Genomic DNA, 20,230 nt, shown 5'->3' with positions numbered 1-20,230 from the left:
TCCTCTCCAGAAAACGTGTTGAGGTTGAACTCGAAATATATATATATATATATATATATATATATATATATAACATACATATATATAACATACATATATATATATATATATATATATATATATATATAACATACATATATATATATATATATATATATATATATATATATATATATATATATATATATATATATATATATATATATATATATATATATATATATATATATATATATATATATATATATATATACACAATGTAAACATGTAAACAATTGGGACCCACAGAGTGGACGGGTTAAGTGGCTTAGCCATAGCTGATGGTATTCTACTGTGCTAGGGTTGAAAGAATGTTTATAGAAGGCCTCCCAAAGGTGACCCTTACTTCCAAGATCTGCATGAGAATTCTCATAGGGAACCAAGTGTACCAGGAGCAAAAGTCTCTGTTTTGTTTGAAATCTCCCTGGCCAACATGTAATGTACTTGTACATGATGTTACTTATCACAAATTGTACTACAACCTGTTGAGAAAAGGCTGCTAATGCACTATATTAATAAAATATGGAATTGTTCAACTGTTCCCTGTGTGGATATTGTTTGTATTAGATTGAACATAATATGCCATAAATAAAAGAAGATGACTTTGCCCATTCCTAGATCCAAATTATGCAAATTGGAGGCCCTTAAAGTAAAATGAGAAAGCAACTTAGGCAGGTCATATTAGTGTCATTCAGAGAGGTACTCTGAAATTCATTTTTACTCGCACCTAGGAACTATTAGGCACAAATAAATTCAAGCTGTTGATCCCGATTATGGTTGGAAATGTAGAATCTTTCTCCAGTTTACCAGCCACAGCGGCCTGTTCATGACTAGCACATGGATGGACAGGGAAAAATGCTGGCACCCTGCGTGTCAAGTCTACGGTTGTGAATGACAAGATTCATGAAGGGGGACAAGAAGTGAAGAAGATGATGGGAGAGGAGAACCAGTGATAAGTTATGTCAAATAATTACTGAGCAGGACAAGTGATGAGGGAGGTGAACAAGTGCAAGAAAAAGTGATCAGTCAGTTTGGTGAGGGAAAGCAATGAGTGAGATGATTACAAGTGAGAAACTGTAAGAATGAATTGTGATTGAGAAGAGCAGATGAGAACAACAAATTGAGGAGGATGAAAGAGGGTGAGTTGGGAGCATGGACTGAGGAAAAATATTGATGTACTGAAATTTGATAAAGTGTATACAATTTGAGGAGGATCAATGGGAACCAGGAGTGATGATGTTCTAAATAAGATGCTGCAGTCTTCTTTGTTCCTGTTCTTCAGCTGCCACCTTTATGCTCAGGTGACATTGCCCTATTTTTCCTTGTTCAAATCTTTCCACATCAACACAGAAGAAGAGATGGTGACAGTTAATAGTGTGTCATTCAGCTATTAGGAATATGTGTTGGTGTTTCCTAAATGTTGACAAAATATAGAACTTTTTACTCTCAAACAATCACAAAACAACATAAACATCAGTCATCTTACTTGGAACAACATTGTTGATAACAGACTCATTCTTCATTTTAACCCCTTCGATGCTCATGACGAGCTCAGCTCGCCATGACCACACCCATTAACATTATGGCCCAGCACAGCAGAGGGATATATCAATCATCCAAGGTGTTAAGCACTGCACACATTATTTCAAATTACAAACTGAGGTAAAATAACAACACATACCGAGAGTGCGGTCCCCCTCAAACATATCGTGGACAAAGGTGTTAAAGTCATAGGTCACGTTGAGAAGAGTTTCATCTCTGGCCTTCAGGCCGATAAGCAAATCTCCTTCATGTTCATCCTCTCGCTTCAGAACACCTCCCACTGCCCAGGTGAATGCAAACACATACAGCCTTCCAAGGAGTGTAGTCAATTTTTCAGGATTGTTTTCTAAAAACCACTTGGGCTCATCCCTAGGAAGAAAGAGGTGTATGGGTTTATCCAGCCTGCAGAATGTATTCAGCCCTACCAAATGAGTGCTACCATTAGCATGATTAACAGGGAGGGAGAATATGCTTTCAAACAGTAGCAAATGTGATCTAATATTCAAATATTGTACACTATTAATGGACAGAACAAGGTTATATTGATAGCACATCAACCAGAATCCAAAAATGCTTATTGAAATAATACCTGGTTCAGCATGGCTGAGTGAGGAAGAAACATTCTGTGTTGGGAGGAGCATCATATATTAGGCAGACTTGCCAATGCATTAAATGTGGTGTCACTGAGGCATATGGGTTTCTGCAATGATTATGTGGTGGTGGGGGTTTCACCAGCATGCAATTAGAGGTGCAGTGGAAAGTTTAGGACTAGGGCGTTCTATGAAATAAAGGAAGAAAAACTCAATATTGGCTGAATCAATTTCAGATAGAAAGCCAGCTCATCCAGTTCATGAGATTTTCATGAAAGGTTGTCAAGACTAAAAAGTGTACAATGGGTAATGAGCTGTTCTCTTCCGAATCCCACCTTGGAAACCTATAAACAGTTTTAGTGTCTTCAGAGTAGGATTCTACCTGCAAGAGTTATGTGAATACCCCGAAAGGGTAGGCCCACTCCAAAACAGCGACTATATACAAAAATATTGATGTATAAATATTTCTGGACGGTTGGCCGTGGCGGCTAGCACAATTGACTGGCCGCAATGTGAAGAGATATATTGTGGCAACCATTGCAGAACCTCGTGTCCTGAAAATAAAAATAAAAGAAGATATAAGAAGGCTCCCTGGGCCTTGTTGTGAGGGGTCATAAAGGGACCTCCCTTAAGGTCAAATACAAAAATTCTAAACAATTCTGCTGCCACAATCTAGCGGGAGCCTGCGTGGCTTCCTGAAGTCTCACAGGAGTTTAGTGGGCCACACTGGCTCTCGCAAGAGTCCCGCGGTATATACATGATGTATGACAACTTAGACTATAAAAATACACGCTTAGGTGTATACATCAGAGTTATATTCCTCCAGGAAGTACAAGCCCTCCAAGATGATGTTACATTTTAGAATCCAACGACATTTGGCGAACAGAACCTTCAGTTGCCCTTCTCTTGTGGTTTGTCTAACCAGTTCAACTACTTGCCACTTTATATGAATTTCAGTGTGATTTTCTTAGGGGAAATGTGCAACCAGGGGACAGACATCACCTTGCACCAAATCCTGCTGCAATGTTGACATAGTCCGGATCTAATTTTCGACGTGATCTGTCAAACTGCAATTGGTGTAGTCCCTGAAAGTATGTGTGATTTACCCATTCTTTAATTCCTAAGCATTAGCAGTTGCCACATCGAAAGAGTCCATGATTTTCTCAGCAATGATTTTATTTATTTATTTATTTATTTTATTTTTTTGGTTTCCAGAAATGTACTCATTTTATCTCATCGAAGTCAAATTGCCCACAGGTCTTGTTGGGCCCGATTCACAGAACTAACTTAAGACAAAATCCTAAACTTACTACTTTTGGTATTCACAGAAGTTAGGATTTTGTCTGAAGTTTGTCTTAAACAGACTTAAGACAGACTTAAGTCAAAATCCTAACTTAAGTCTGTCTTAAGTCTGTCTTAAGACAAACTTAAGACAAAATCCTAACTTCTGTGAATACCAAAAGTAGTAAGTTTAGTATTTTGTCTTAAGTTAGTTCTGTGAATCGGGCCCATAGTCAGTAAACATGGCTGACTGGAAATGCTGTCAAAAGCAGTCCGTTGTAATTAATCTCTTCTGATCTAAGTTCAATTTCTATCATTTGGTAATCTGCTTACCCATTTTTTTTTTAATATGTTTTATTGGTTTTACAAAAACATGAACATAACATAATTTGTTGACTTAAGCCTTAACAATGCATATTGTCACCACAAGTCTATACATCAATCACATTATTTCATTGTACTCATATCGTGTGAAAAAAGGGGGTGAACTGGCATGTCGTTGGTCACAGTAGTCTTGTGATTTATCAAATGTCATGGTCTCTACTCCCAATGACCGATGTCATCCAGTAGCCACTGAAAGTAGCCACCCTGCGGCATGTGACTCAACCCCGGTGCCTTGGCCTTGTGTGTCTGCACAGTGTTAGCTGCGAATTCTGGGGGCAAGACCAGAGTATCGTCCTCGCGTCTCGGGGCTGACATGAGGCCCGTTGCCTTCTTGTCACGTGGCCAAAATCCGTTCACCCAGTGTGTCCGTTGTCACGTTTGGGGCACTAGCGTGTATCCCACCCTCTCAGGTCATCCGATGTGCACATATAACCTTGTGGTCGCTGTTGAGCATGACAGTGTTGCTGTGGACATATGTACTTGTCTCTGACTGCCTATTCAGTGTGCCTGTCAGCGGAGCCGTCTTAGCCCTCAGAACCTAGAACTGGCTGTGTAGTCAAGGGAACAAGGGAGAATGAAGAGGGAAAAGTAAAAGGTAAATAGGAGAATAAAAGAGAGGGTGGGGGGGAATCAACTTGGAGGTGCGTGTTGTGCGACTTGGCAAGAGCATGCTGGTTCAATAGGGGCTATGTGTGGTTGTTACTTACGGTGGGGTCCGACATGCCTGTCAATAGACAGTCAATTCGGTAGTTGGTGGGCGGGTCGTGGTGGGGCGGGGGGTGTATTCGCGCCGATCCGCCATATGTATGGTCGTTCGGGGTGAAGAGCCCGCATGAGGTACCGAGACAGCACTTTTAGAGGTCTCAGAGACCGTGCGGGAGAGTGTGGACAGGGGCGAGGTAGCCATGCTTGTGCTCCTCAACCTGTCCGCAGCTTTCGACACGGTCTCTCATGCCATCCTCCTAAACAGACTCCTCGAGATGGGGATCTGCGACACCCCTTTAGCCTGGATCACTTCTTTTCTAACGAACCGTACACAACAGGTATGGTGCCAACCTTTCTGGTCTAAAGACAAGAAACCACTTGGCTGCGGGGTGCCCCAGGGCTCTGCTCTCAGTCCCCTCTTTTTCAACGTATATATTGCACCCCTAGCAAAGATGATTGAGACAACTGGGGTTAGAGTGGTCTCATATGCTGATGATACTCAGCTCATCTTTTCCATCAGAGACCACTCACCCCTTGGTTTTAAAAACCTTAAAACCTGCCTCTCGAACATCGTAGCGTGGATGATCTTGAACACGCTAAAACTTAACACAGATAAAACAGAGGTATTGTTTTTCAATCAAGCAAACCCCATGCCACCCAACACCTGGTGGCCAGCCGAACTCAATCCCCCTCCTTCTCCGGTAAAAACGGCTCACAACCTTGGCGTTCAATTCGATAATGAACTATCTTTTAAAACACAAATCCAGAAAGTCACTTCATCATGTTTTGGTAAACTACACATGCTAAGAAAGATCTCACCCTTTCTCCCCACTGAGGATATGAAGACAGCATTTGGACTATGCGAATAGTCTTTATCTGGGACTCCCTGCCTACCTACTACACAGGCTGCAGATCGTGCAGAACGCTACAGCTAGGCTGATTTGTAAAGTCCCCTACCACCACTCCATTTCACCCCATTTAAGGAAGTTGCATTGGCTTCCAATCACTGCTCGTGTCAGATTCAAGGCCCTCAGACTAGTCTTTAGGGCTCTGAATGGTATAGGCCCCAGATACCTTAGACAGCGTTTGAAACCAGTCCATTCATCCCTCAACCTCAGATCTAACCACCTCCGGCTTCTACTCCCCCCCAGATTCCGCCTTGCAAGGAAGGGTGGTAGAGCATTTGCAGTAGTTGTATCAAAACTGTGGAACTCCTTACCCATCACTCTCCGTCTCATTGACACTGAATCTCAATTCAGGGGCAAACTAAAGACCTTTCTATTCTCTGGCTACTAAATTTTCCCTCCTGCCGCTCGCAATCCTTAGCGCCGGGACACCCCCGTTGGGGGTAGCCGCGCGCTTAATAAATGTCAATAATAATAATAATAAATAATGAGCGGGCTGCGGGCACCTCGAAGCTGGCGCGTCGCGTCCGCATACGGTGGGGCCTCGGTATCCACGCGTTATGGCCTCAGTACTGCACACTACGACGCAGCCGTTTCATGGGGGGGATCCCCTGAGTCTTGCACTCTCGGTGGAAGGAGCATAATGTCTCATCCCAAAGGTTCGCTATGGGGAATTTCCTGAGTCCCGCGATCTCTTCTCTGTGGAGAGTAACGCTCTCTGCCCTTGCCCAGTTGTCAAATGAGGTGCGCCAATGTTCAGCGAGTGGTGATTCTTTGCGTTTCCAGTGTTTGGTGAGGAGCCTCTTAGCCCTGATGAGGCCCAGGTCCCAGAAGCGGGAGGGGACTTTGTTGTGCTTCGTTCTCTTATAAAGGCCTAGTAAGCATGCCTCCCACATATGTGGTACTGTCATGGCAGTGCTTTTCTCCAATAGCGATAGCACCGCCTGCCAGCATGCCTGTATCTCTGGGCAGCGCCATTGCATGTGGAGGAGGTCCGCTCCTGTCAGAGCGCATCTCGGGCACCCTGCGGAGATGCCGGAGAAGTACTGATTTATCTTATCTGGCGAAAGGTATGCCTTATGTAATATGTAAAAAAGTTTAAAGCGGGGGTTGCGGGGAATATATTTGAGGCTTTCTAATACCATTGTCCACTCTTTGCCCGTCCACTCCCTCTGTCCATCGCCCACTTATCACGCAGCAGCTGCAGAGTGAGTTGTGTGTGTGACAGCAGTGCCTGTGCCAACCAATGGATCACGTGTGAGCCATTCCCCATGACGTGTAGGTATTACACAAGCTGATGTATAGGAGGCTCCTCCGCGATGCTTCCCCATACCTGTGTGTATGCTCGTATTATGGATGCATGTTGTAAAAACTGCCCGGCAGGCAGTCCTGTGTCTTCGGCAAGTGTTGCGAAAGGGAGCAGGGCGCCGTCTGCATACAGATCCGCCCTGGTGTCCACTCCCGACCGAGTCCATTGCTCCATCGCTGACTCCGTCACCACACCTGTGGTTCTAGGAGTACCCAAGAGCGGGAGCGCCGGAGCGTACGGCCTCAGCGCCTTTGTGAGCCGGAGGCTTCTGGAGTAGCATTTGCGGGCCACTACAATGTGTAGCCTCGTCTGGTGTGACGTCTTTGCTAGAGGGTGGAACATCGTGTGTATTTGGGTAAGAGACAGCACATCCGTATCCGTGGCCGTATCACCCAGATTTCTACCACTTAGCCAGGCCGCAACCCACTGCAACTGTGCCGCCAGATAATAGAGCTCTTGGTTTGGTACCGCGAGGCAACCGGCGTCCGTAGGGGCGTATAGTTTCCTCAGCGCTACTCGGGGTCTCCCCGCATTCCAAATGAAATCCCTGATCATGGTTTCCAGTTCCCTGAATATACGAGTCGAGACATAGGTTGGGATGTTGGCATAGTAATATAGTAGCCTTGGCAGCACAATAATTTTTACCAGTGTTACTCTGCTTGGCACGTTGAGCGGGAGGGTCTTCCAAAAGGAGATCTGCGAATGTGTGGATGTGGTGGCTCGTGTTAGGTTACCATCCAGTACTTCAGGTAAGGTCCTATATATGTGCACTCCCAGGTATCGAAATGTGGTGGGGTACCAGGTAAGCCTCACATCACTGATCCTGATCTCGGGATCCGGGGAATCAGGGCCGAAAGAACATACCCCCGATTTGGTCCAGTTCACTTTGAGTCCAGACATTGCCTCGAAAGTCTGAAAGATGTCTGTTAACTCAGGCGGCAGGAGGGTCAGGTCCCTGACGTACAGGAGTAGGTCGTCTGCATAAAGCGAGATAGTGTGTACTCCATCCGCTAGCGGGATTCCCCAGTTCGCACCTCTGCTTCTCAGTAATTCTGCAAGAGGCTCCATTGCCAATGAGAAGAGCAACGGAGACAATGGGCATCCCTGCCTGGTGCCGCGTCTGACTTTGACTGTAGCGGACAGCAGCTTGCCTGTGCGGACTCGTACCTCGGGACTTCTGTACAGTCGACCGACTAACTCCATATAGTCATCGCCTAGGTTGAATTTATGTAATGTCGCCAGTAAATAGGGCCATTCCACTGAATCGAAGGCTTTTTCTAGATCTAGAACTAAGCATCCCGATTGTGGCCACCGTCGCACTGCATATGTCTGCACCCAAAACAGCCTTCTTATGTTTTGTGAGGTGCTCCTTGTGGGCACAAAGCCATTCTGATCCCCGTGCACCAGATTGGGCACTAGTGGTGCTAATCGTCGGGCCAGTGTTGATGCCAGTATCTTATAGTCTGTATTTAAAAGTGCCAGAGGCCGGTATGAGCCGAGATGCGCACCATCTCTACCCGGCTTGAGGAGAGAAAAGGAGGTTTGCCTCATTCATGGACTGGGGTAGGGACGAGTCCTCTAGAGCTGCAGAGTACGTCTGGAGTAGTTCGGGTATCAGCATGTCAGAACATGCTTTGTAATACTCGGCTGGTAGCCCGTCCGGGCCAGGAGCTTTGCCATTCGAGAGGGCGAAAATGGCTTCACGCAATTCGTCTGGCGTAAGCGGCATACCCAAGTCATCCCGCTGGCCATCGGTTAACTCAGGCAGCGTGATAGCACTGAGGAAGTCAGTAATGTCTGATTGGGATGTGTGTAGCTGTGATTCATATAGCGCGCAGTAGTGTACCACAAAGGCCTCATGTATCTCTTCCTGTGTGTATACCACTGCCCCATTTGGAATTTGTATCGATCTTCCTGACTGATCAGCCAGGCTAGTAATTTGCCAGGTTTGTCTCCTGTGTGATGTGTGCGGGCTGAGTGGGCCATGTAATTGAGGTGTCGTAGCCTGTCTAGTAACTTCTCATGCTCAGTTCGCGCCGCTAGTAGCCTTGCGCCTGTGCCCTCAGCTGCTTCCTGTTCTCCCTGCAGCAGTTCTGTCTCTATGCGTTGCAGGTCTCTCTCTACCTGTTGCCTAGAGTTGGCCTGTGTGCCCATGCAGTGCCCCCTAAGTACCACTTTGAAAGCATCACATTCAATTTGAGGGGTAGGCGCGGTGCCTGTGTTATCTTCGAAGTACTGTGCTGTTTGTGCGCAAATGGAATGTCTGAAAGGGCCGTCTAGGAGTAAATCCGGCTGCAATTTTAAGTAAGCACCGGGGGGGTGTGGTCTCCTCCATGTCAGGTCCATTATATGCGGGTTGTGATCCGAGTGTGTGCGTCCCATGTAATATGTGTCTGTTACGTGCGGAAGCATCTCACTAGTGACCATGTACCTGTCCAGGCTGACGTGTATGGAATGTGCCCCCGAAAAGTATGAGTATACCCTGGTGTTCGGGTTGCGGCTGCGCCACGCGTCTTGCAGGTCCCATTGTGTAGACCAATTTTGCAAGGCCTTCGTGGCGGTCCGTGTCTGTGAGCCCGGAGGTGGTGGGAGTGACCGGTCCAGTGTCAGATTAAGAACACAATTATAGTCTCCACCCAGTACCCATGGGATCCCGTGCCAGGGTGCTAAGGTGTCCGATAATCGCACAAAAAAGTCTGCCTGTTCCGTGTTAGGAGCATATAATGAGGCCTAGACTATCAACCTCCCATCTAGTCTGCCGTTCACTATGACAAACCCCCCCCTCTGGGTCTATGTGTGTGTCAGTCACCGTCAAAGGGGTGCCCGGTCTCGCCCACACCAAGGTCCCTCTAGCATATGAGGAGTAGTTTGTAGCGTAAAGCTGCCCTCGCCACCTGCGACGCAAGACACGAGTCTCCGCCTCATTGAGGTGCGTCTCCTGCAAGAGAGCTATCTGGATGTGGTGGCGTTTAAGGTAAGAGTAAATCTGATAGCGGCGGGACGGTGTGTGCATGCCCCTCACGTTCCACGTGCAGATCTTCACGTTAGACATGGCATATCCATACCATATCCCCCGCCCGACCTCTCCACCACCCCCTGGTTAACCACAAGAGTCTCAATTTGGGAACGCCCCGCAGGGACATCTCTGAGATGCAGTCGCTCCTACACACCACAACACAGGTATAAAAAGAATCAGGAAGAACATTTCAGGCGAAACGATAATTCTTAGAAATCTATATACATGGAAAATACCAAAAGGTCGGTTGCCAAACATGCTCCCGTCCATACTCTCAAGGAGAGGAACAAAGTCTAAAACTGAGGGGGTCGTTGTGCAAGTAGCACTATAACTGTGTCTGAATGATTATGTCTATAGTATGACGGCCCCATCCCTCCCGGGATTTGCAAACTAAGCTAGACCAATTTCAGAAGAGCATGCAGAAACCACCATACGTTACGTGTCCCAGTCGACTGTCAGCCTGGCGGGCCCGTGCAAGTCCAGTGCTCCAGTTATGCATGGCCCACCGCCACTAGGGTCCCCGCGGCAAGGCCTGTCATTGCTCCGCCCTTGGGACAAGTCTCTTGCTGGCAAGATGGCCAGCGAGCAAATGTTCCCCCTCCTGCAGCAGGAGCACGAGTCACTCCTGGCAGGGGAGTGTGTTCCGGGTGGTCGGGGCATCACAACCGAGTCAGTTCTAGGTCCGTTCAGTCCCTCAAACTCTTCCTGGTGGGTACTGCCAGGGCAGTGGGTTCCCAGTACGCAATCAGTGAAGCAGGTCCGCCGTCTGAGGCGTGACATCAGGTCGCTCCTCCGAGGCCTGGGAGTCTGGTATGCTGTAGATTGCTTCGTCGTCGCTGGGGAGGTTCTGAGGGCTTCCGTCCACCACCTCACTCAGTTCAAGAGATCGGCTGAGTTCCAGCACCATGCAAAGGGCGTCCTGTTTTCTCGCTGTGTGATCTCCGCCGGGGGGGTCGTGCTTGACGCCCCCGCGCACCACCCAGTGGTTTCTGTCGGTTTCTGCGTCGTCTCCGGGTGCCTCCGGCGCGCCGCTGATCAGGGACACCAGCTGTCTTTCTTGAGGCTGTTTCCTTGCCGCTGTCCAGCCATGTCTCCACCTCTTCCGGGTTGGTGAAGAAATGCGTTTTTTCGTGAGCCACCACCCTCAACTTCGCAGGGAATAAAAGAGAGTACTGTAGTCCAAGTTGTCTCAGGCGTTTCTTTACTGCTAGGAAGGAGTGTCTTTGCCTCTGTACTTGCACCGTGTAGTCCGAAAAGAACATGACGGCCGTGTTATCAATCCGCACTTAACGGAGCTTGCGCGTTTCTTGCAGGATGGAGTCCCTGTCACGGTAGTTCAATATGCGTAGTAGCATTGGTCTGGGGTTGGAGCCCGTTGGCAGCGGCCTTGTCGGAACTCGGTGCGCTCGCTCCACCACAAAGTACGGTGAAAGTGACCCCTCCGGGAGAGTGTCTCTTAACCATTTTTTCATGTGCTCCTCCGGGTTCCTTCCTTCCCATCTTTCCGGTTCGCCGACGATTCGCACATTGTTCCTCCGTGCCCTCACTTCTGCATCCTCTGCCCGGTCTTCTAGGAACTCCATCCTGTTCAGGAGATCCTGTGCCTGTTTATCTGTTTGGGTGACCTGTGGTCGTAGCTCCTTCATGTCGCTCCTCAGAGATGTGGTGCGATCTGCTAGCTTCTTGTGGTCAGCTCTCAAGTGGGTAAGGTCAATGGCGACATTATCGATTTTGGTCGCCAGGGAGGTGCGAGTAAGCTGGATGGATTCCTCTAGCCTCTCCATGGCAGCCAGCATGGTGTCTAGTTTGGCCGCCGTTTGGTCCGGGTCTGCATTCTTCCCGGTCTTATCCATCTTGCCCCTAGGTTGCTGGATGGATTCCTCTAGCCTCTCCATGGCAGCCAGCATGGTGTCTAGTTTGGGCGCCGTTTGGTCCGGGTCTGCATTTTTCCCGGTCTTATCCATCTTGCCCCTAGGTTGCGTGTTCCCGGTCTCAGTCCGGGCTCTGGTCCCTCCTGACATTAGCACCCTGGTGTGCTCCGGGTCCCAGTCAGCGGTGGTGGCCGGGCTCACTCACTGGCCAGTGGATTGGCACGGGCGTGTGTTCAGCAGTTGGCTCCTGGGTAGCGGCCCTCTCCCGGTGTTGCATCAGCACTCAAGGACAGCGCCGGTCCGCTCTCCGCTCGCCACGTAATGTTCAGGGGTGTCCCGGCTCCTGTATCGCCCAATTAGCCCCTGTCACTGTGGGCACCGTGCCGTGTAGTCGACAGTGAATTGCGTCACTTCTCTTTTATTTATTTAATTTATTTTTTCTTGAAAATCCGCTTGGGTAGCTCCCCAGGTCGCGGTCAACACCGCCCGTCCAGGAAGTAAGTGCCGGATTGTGTCATTGGGTCAGGCGGTTCCCTGCGTTCTCCACAGGTGTTTCTCCGGTGTGTTTCACTGGGAAATGGGGCACTATTCATCACCCCCTTCTGTACCCTTCCTGTTGCATGTCGCTTCCCAGGCTCCCCGCCGTACGCGGGCCGGCATCACCGTGCTTCCTGTGGCAGCAGGTGTCGTCCTTGTTCTCCACTGCTGTCACTCCTCGTGCCTGTGCATTGTGTACCACCACGGGATCATAGGATGGCATCTCTGGGATCTCGGGCCGCGGCGCCAGCGCCCACGCAGTCACTGCTCCCGGTTTCCATTGCCACAACGTGTCCTGGCGCAGATGTCGTGGTCCGGTTTCCCGTCCTGGGCCTCAGGGGTCTACAGCTTCGAATCCTGGCCCTGTCCCGACCCCCCCAGCCGCACTCCATGTCAGTCCCCAATGCGCCGGCTTGGGCGTTGTGTTACCTCTCGGGAGTCACCCGCGCTCACGCTCTCCCTCTGTGTTGGTCTCGAAGGGGGGTGGCGTGGGGTATCCTGCGCCCTCTGTGCTCCTCTCTCCAGCCCCAGTTCATGCCATGGGCGGGTCCGACCGTTTTCGCCAGCGTCGCGGCGCCAGGTCGCAGGCCGCACTTCCGGGCCCAGGTCTTCTGCTAGAGCCGCGGTCTCTCCTGCAGTCTCATCCGGGCCGGCGTCGCCCTGCTCGGCCGCCCCAGCTCGGAGATCCCGGTGCCGTTCGGTACTGCCGATCACCGCCAAAATCAAAGGGGTGCACGCCCGTGATGTCCTGCGGTGGCGCCTGTGTTTTTGGTCAGCTGTAGCTGGTGTCTCAACGGATAAATTCGCCGGGAAGGGGAGCTCTACCCCAGGGCGTCCATACTAAGCATGGGCGAATTTTGCGAATCTCGCGTTCGCGAATTTTGCGGATTTGCGAACTCGCAATCCGCAAAATCCGCGAATTCCCGCGAATTTTTTTTTTTTTTGTGTTCGCGCGTGTTTCTGCCAGTTCGCGAGGGTTTTTACAATTTGACAATTTGCGAACTTACCTGTCGGGTCGCAAGTTTTGCGAACTTGTTGTTTCTACGTGTCCAGCCTGTTTGGGACACTCTTCTTCATCACTGCCACTCTCTGTCACCACTGCCACTCTCTGACTACTCATGCCACCCTCTGGCCCACCCATGCCACCCTCTGTTTCATCACCACACCCTCTGGTTGTCCAGTGTACATTATTTTCGGCAAAGCAAAGCACACCTTCCCTGCCTCAAGTGACCTGAATTAATTTGGGGCTGATTAATGTGTCACAGAATATTCTTTTAGCTGGCACCTGCTTCCTTAGTGCTTCCTGATTAGTGATCTTTTGCACTTGCTAAGTGCTTTCATTGTTGCAAAATTAGTTACAACACCTGCCCTGCCCCAACTGACAATAATGAATTAGGGGCTGATTAATGGATTTTAACTTCCAGCCTGGCTCCTGCTTGTCTCCCTTAGCTGTAATTCAGGACCTTTGTGGCATATGTGTAACTATTCTGAGGTTCAGAGCAGGGTCACATAATAGCTGAACTCTGGAGGGGCCCCTCAGGAAGCGCTACAGGAAATGGCTACTAATGATGAGCCTGAACTTTTGAACCTGGTAAGTAGTTTCAGTTTTGCTAAGATCGTATTTCTGCAATTTAGCACTTACTCGCGGAGTGCGAAGTTGTACTGGCAAGCCGCGAACTCACGCGAACAGTGCGAGCAAGCCATAAAATCCGCTGCTCGCGGATTTTGCGGGAGATTCGCGGATCTCGCGGATTGCGAATTTACCGAAAATCCGCAAAATCCGCGAGCGAAACGGATTTTCCGCCCATACTTAGTCCATACCAGTTGCGTGCTTAGCCACACCCCTCCTGTCTCAGCAATGATGGCAAATAATATGATTTCTTTTTGATGCCATAATGGACCAAATGGTCCCTTACGTTTTGTTTCCTTTTTTTTTTAAAGAGGACATATGTTCTTTTAAAAGAGAACAGTATTGGTTCCTCCAGATAGAACAATAGACTGGATTAGGTGCCAATGTTCTTTAATTCATTTGATAATTTATTCAGTAAAAAAACTGCAGGATACAGGCTACCCACGTAAACTGATCAGAAGATTCTTCAAGAGAGCTCGCTATTGCCCCCGTGTATACATACTTACCCCCAAGAAAAGAACCATACTGAATGGATAGTGTGTGTTACAGCAAGACTCCCACAACCCCACTGGCTTCCTGTTTGTGCTGCCCTCCAGCACCTGTGGGCTGGCCCCTTAGATTCTGTTCACTGCTCTCCCTGCACTCTCCTGAGGTAGGTGGGGGTTTCATTGAGGCCCTACTTTGGTGTAGTTGAGGGCCTCAGGAATGGGGTCCTGCGGCCTGTCATGAGTGCACCAACACCCAGGGACATGGGCCCCCCTCTTGCATTGCTCCTCCTCATAATAATTATTAACAACAAAAGTCAGCAGTCAATCAGATCTCATCTTCTGATTGCCCGGTCCCGCGGGAGTCCATCGGAACTAGACAGCAATACATTTTGAACCTTAATTTCCAAAGACTAACAAATCACAAAAGGCATGCTTTCTGGGTAAAGATCTAGCTTTCTGACTAATTTGGTGTAAATATGTTTGATTGTTCTTTCTGTATCATTGTCTAATTTTCCCTATGGAAATTGCAGAGGGAAAAAGCAATTTGGGAGCTCCCTTTTTCTCAGCCCCTGGTTGGTGGATCACCTGGCACTTTCCAGGAAGCAGCCAGGATGGATAAACTATATATTATTAAACTATATTTTTTTTAAATTTTTGTGAAGATTCATAAAATGGTGCCAAAGTTATCAGCAAAACAAAAAATGCTCTTCCTATGGTAAATCCAACCTAATTGTAACTATGCAATTATATTTATATATATTACTAGCAGCCCGTCCCGACGTTGTCCGGGTATGAATTGCTGCCGGCCAGTAGTATATTGTTTTGTAGGATTTCGTTTTGATAGCATTTCTTATCTGTGACAGGTCTGTGAAACGCTCTGATTCACAGTGCACTGCTGATGCACCTAAGAGTGCGGGTTCAGTAGTGTGTGAACTCGAGTTTCCCTACTTTATTTTCCCTTGCAATATTATATAGCGTGAACTCGACAACATGGCATGAGCACAATTTACATTACAGAAGAACATATTCATTTGTGGTAGGCACGGGGAGACAAAGCGATTTGCCTGGAATCACAGGATGTTGAGCTGATGCCGAGATTCGGACGTAGCTCCCCAGCTCTAAAGTTCGCAATGCTAGAACTTGTGGCAGGAGGTGTGTCTAAAAGTGTATGTCGGTGTTGGCCATTAATGCGAGAGACCTGTGCATTTTTCGAATGGGTGGTGAAAAAATATGAGTATGTTGCTGGAGATGTGGTCCGCCGTGCCACCAATGTACTTGGCATAGCATTACATTTTATATGCTTTTACCACACATACATTTACAACGAAATTCCTTGTAAATGCATGAATGGTAAAGGCATGTTTTTAAAAAAAATGTTTGGATAAGGTAAGTATGGGTATGAGGTTTATGTTTTGGGGTACTGAGGTATATGTTTTGGGGTGTTTGGGTATTTTAAGGTTTCAGATAAAGCTTTGGGTTATGGGGTACAGGGGTAGTTTTAGGGTTTAAGGATAGGTATGGGTTTTGGGGTACAGGGGTATTTTTTGCGTTCAGGGCTAGGTTTGGGTTTTGGGGTACAGGGGCATTTTTAGGGTTCAGGGGTAGGTTTGGGTTTTGGGGTACAGGGTATTTTCAGGGTTCAGGGCTAGGTTTGGGTTTTGGGGTACAGGGGTATTTTTAGGGTTCAGAGCTAGATTTGGGTTTTGGGGTACAGGGGTATTTTAGGGTTCAGGGATAGGTTTAGGTTTTGGGATACAGGGTTATTTTTAGGGTTCAGGGCTAGGTTTGGGTTTTGGGGTACAGGGGTATTTTTTGGGTTCAGTGGTAGGTTTGGGTTTTGGGGTACAGGGGTATTTTAAGGGTTCAGGGCTAGGTTTGGGTTTTGGGGTACAGGGGTATTTTAGGGTTCAGGGGTAGGTTTGGGTTTTGGGGTAAAGGGATCTTTTAGGGTTCAGGGGTAGGTTTGGGTTTTGGGGTACAGGGTTATTTTTAGGGTTCAGGGCTAGGTTTGGGTTTTGGGTACATGGGTATTTTTAGGGTTCAGGGGTAGGTTTGGGTTTTGGGGTACAGGGGTATTTTTAGGGTTCAGGGATAGGTTTGGGTTTTGAGGTACAGGGGTATTTATAGGGTTCAGGGCTAGGTTTGGGTTTTGGGGGTACAGGGTATTTTTAGGGTTTATGGATAGGTTTGTGTTTTGGGGTACAGGGTATATTTATAGGGTCAAGATGGGTTAGTGTTTAAGGGTGTTGGGGTATTTTAAGGAGTAAGGGTGGGTTATGATTATGGGGTACAGGGGTATTTAAAGGGAGCAGGGTGGGATTAATTTGTAGGGTGCAAAGGGTAATAAAATAATAAATAAAAATAATATAAATAATGCAATTTAAAAGACTAAATGTTTTAATTAAATTAACCCCTTGCCCGCGGCTGGAATTCCGCTCCTGTGCAGCACATTCCGATCGCGGGCGTGGTCGTGGCGGCTCCCGGCCGTCATCAGCACACGAGCACTGTGTGCCATGACGGACGGGAGCCGTCACCAGCATGCAAGGGGTTAAAAACAGGGGTGTATATATACACACGCCCACAGCACAATGCAGACACGCCCACAAGGGACTACTTTGCTAGCACGGTTCTTTTACCTTTTAAATGTATATGGTGGGCGTCTGCATAGCCTATGTCCTTCTGCTGCAACTGCCCTTTCCAACGCTGTATTGGGTGTTGTGATTGGTGCTGTGGTTCCTGAGATTACCCGCCTCAAAGATTTGGGTTCTCACTTTATTATATTAGTATAGATTAACATTTGAAATGTGGAATGGATGTAAATATTAACCACAAAAACCTATACAGGAGTGTACGGATATCTCCACACACAGCAGAGACCTGGTACAAAAAAGATATAGAAAAGACAGGAATAATGAAGGTCTCTGACCGTAGGTTTGTAAATTTAATTTTACAGTATGTGAGTAGTACTACTGTAATACTACTTTATATCCTCACAAAATGCCATTTGCGAACCAGAAAAACAAAGAAGGGTTTGGACTCCAATCAGTAAGGCTGAGCCCCAGTTTGTGAACCAGGCCCCTGGTGGTACAATTCGTACAGAAAAAATGTCATCATGTGAAAGACAAAGAACTGGGGGGCGTGGCCACGGGCTCGATGGAGTGAGCCACATCTCTGTGGAGCTCTGTCTACTCGGGGCCCATCTTACCGCTTTACAGCCTACGTAAAGCAGCGGCAGTGGACGGAGAAGCCTGCCCTGGTGTCTGGTGCAGGGGGAAAGGGGGTAGGGGGGTTCCTGCCTGCTGCAAACTGGTTTTCAGTGCCCTATGCCCTGCGCGGCTGGCAGGGTATACTCTGACGGGGATCAGCGAGTGGCGGCTGCCATTGTGTGGATTCCTGGCGCACCCAGAGGACGGTCCTGGCCGGCAGCTGCTACGCTTTGGCTGCGGTGGGGACACTGCAGCCTTTCCCGCACATCTCAGGCTGCTCACTGCAAGGACCTCGTGGAGGACAGAGGCGACCGCCATCTTGTCGCCTACTCCGGGGTCCTGTGAGAATCTGTGACCCCAGGCGCTCCGCTCTACCTGTGATCTGCGGCGGCTGAGAGGGTAAGCGATCCTCCAGCTACGCTCCCTCCTGCCCCCCCCTCTTGGCTGGCTGACATCAACACTGGGGGAGTGGATCACCCCCGGTACCCTGGACTGAGGCCTTCCTGCTATGCTTACTCCTCCCCCCTCCCACATGGCTGGCTGACAACACCCCTGGGGAAGTGGACTGCCTCTGGTGCCTCAGACTCTGCCAGTGCCAGTACCGGTGTGGTGGTGGGAACTGCCAGACTAGGCTGTTTGCTGTGAGGCTCTGGCGGGGGACTGTGACGGCCACCGCCTTGTGGACTACTCCGGGGGCCTAAGTGAGCCTGCGACCCCCGGCACCCTGTATGTGAGGATAAGCGACAGCGGCGCGGTGTGCTCTGAGGCCCTCCTGCTGCCCTCACTCCTGCCCCCTCACACTGCTGGCTGATTTCAACACTGAGGGGGGCTACCCCCGGGGCCCTGGTCTCGACCAGTGCTGGCGTGGCAGTGGGGGCTGCCCCCCTCCTGGGACCTCAAGCTGTGGGCTGCATTACATTGTCCTCCGCCAGTCCCCGCACATCACCTCGCACATGCGGCCGGAACCCCCCCTCACAATAGCGCTTGGCACAGTCACTGGGCCACCTGGTGTTTGACGCTCTTGGGGCCCTCTACGCAGTGGCACGACCTCCCTCCTCCTGCTGTGGATCACCCCCTGTCTCTGTGACTGGACAGACATGCTGGCCTTCCCGCCCATTGACACCACGCTGAAGGACAGCCCTACACACCGGATGCAGATGCCTGCATGAGTCTAAGTGCGATCTTACCTCTGAGCCCCAGCTATGCAACACTCACAAGCCCGCAAGGAGATACCAGTGACGACTCTGTGAGCAAGGTCGCTCAGCCTAACACGGCGATGCAGTCTGTGGCCCCGCCGTTTCGGGTGGATGCAGGGCCCTCAGCACCGCTCATGCAAGGTTACATGGACCGATTCCTTCAGGAGATATGCACTGCTCTCTCTTCCCTTAAAGAAGAATTTTGGTCCAGTCTCTGCGATGTCCACAAGGAAGTGACTGAAGTGGGTGAACGAGTCAACGACCTAGAGCATAGTCAGATACCTAGACCTAGGTGGATGCGCTGGCTGAGGACCAAGAGATGATGATGCGGCACATTAGTGCCCTGGAAGACCAGCACATCAAACTACAGACTAAGCAAGAGGACCTGGAAAATAGGAGTCGCCGCAACAACATCAGCATACAGGGGTGCCGGTTGGTGCTGAAGGCGCGGACATCATGGCGTTCACGGCTGAGCTTCTGCAGAGTTCAAGTTCAAGTTTGGCATTTGTATAGCGCACTACTCACCCAGAGGGTCTCAAGGCGCTTGAGGGAGGGGGGTACTTTACTTATGGAATATTCAAGTTTTTAGTTGTTTTCTGAAGGAGAGGTGGTTCTGTGTAAGGCGGAGGTGGGGAGAGAATTCCAGGTTTTGGACGCTAAGTAGGAGAAGGATCTTCCCCCCATGGTGGATCTATGGATGCGTGGAATTGCGTCGAGGGCTTGATTAAACGATCGTAGTTGGCGGGTGGGGGTGTAAAAGGACAGGCATTCGGGTCCTAGGTCGTAGAGGGCTTTGTGTGCGTGGGTGAGGAGGCGCAACGTTATTCTCTTGTTAACGGGGAGCCAGGTGACCGGAAATGTGAGCTTGGCGGGGGATGTCTAGTATGAGTCTGGCTGATGCGTTTTGGATGCGTTGGAGTTTTTTCTGTAGTTTGGCTGTGGTTCCGGCGTAAAGGGTGTTTCCGTAGTCCAGTCGGCTTGTGACCAGTGCGTGGGTGACCGTCTTTCTTGTTTCAGTGGGGATCCAACGGAAGATTTTTTTGAGCATACGTAGAATGTTGAAGCATGATGATGAGACAGCGTTGACTTGTCTGGTCATTGAGAGGGAGGAGTCCAGGATGAAGCCCAGGTTACGTGCGTGGTCCGTAGGTATGGGTGCGTTTCCCAGGGCCGGTGTGAGGGGACGACGATGCCTCTCCACCTACCTTAGTCCAGGCCCATAGAGTCCGACGGAGTTCCCCTCCTGGGGGTAGTGGTCTGGACATTCTCACCAGGGTGCATTTCTACATTGAGAAGGAGGCGATCATGCAGGCAGAGGGCAGCAAGGCAGAGATTAAATTCCAGGGGCACGTCATTCAGCTTTATCAGGACGTCTCAACTGTCAAACTCCGTAAGCGATATGACTTCAAGCCTGTCACAGACAAACTTCGAACAGAGGGCATCTGCTACTAGTGGGGCCACCCCTTTGCACTTATGTTCCTGTGGGAGGGCAGGTGCTGATTGCTGCACTCGTTGGCTGACACCAAGGCTC

The 20,230-nt window shown here is 49.2% G+C and overlaps 1 protein-coding gene across 1 annotated transcript in view; it reads right to left on the bottom strand.

Moving 5' to 3' along the window:
- The window catches only part of DNAH14 (dynein axonemal heavy chain 14), a 1,270,113-nt gene that overhangs the window by 576,079 nt on the left and 673,804 nt on the right, over positions 1-20,230 (bottom strand). Inside the window, exon 43 of the mRNA XM_086926153.1 lies at positions 1,721-1,950. Coding sequence (XP_086782279.1) covers positions 1,721-1,950 — 230 coding nt within the window. The remainder of the gene's footprint in view (positions 1-1,720; positions 1,951-20,230) is intronic.

Source organism: Lissotriton vulgaris, chromosome 6, assembly GCF_964263255.1.
Source record: "Lissotriton vulgaris chromosome 6, aLisVul1.2, whole genome shotgun sequence".
NCBI lineage: Eukaryota > Metazoa > Chordata > Amphibia > Caudata > Salamandridae > Lissotriton > Lissotriton vulgaris.
The sequence above is the reverse complement of the archived record's forward strand: the minus strand, read 5'-3'. Positions and strand labels throughout refer to the sequence as shown.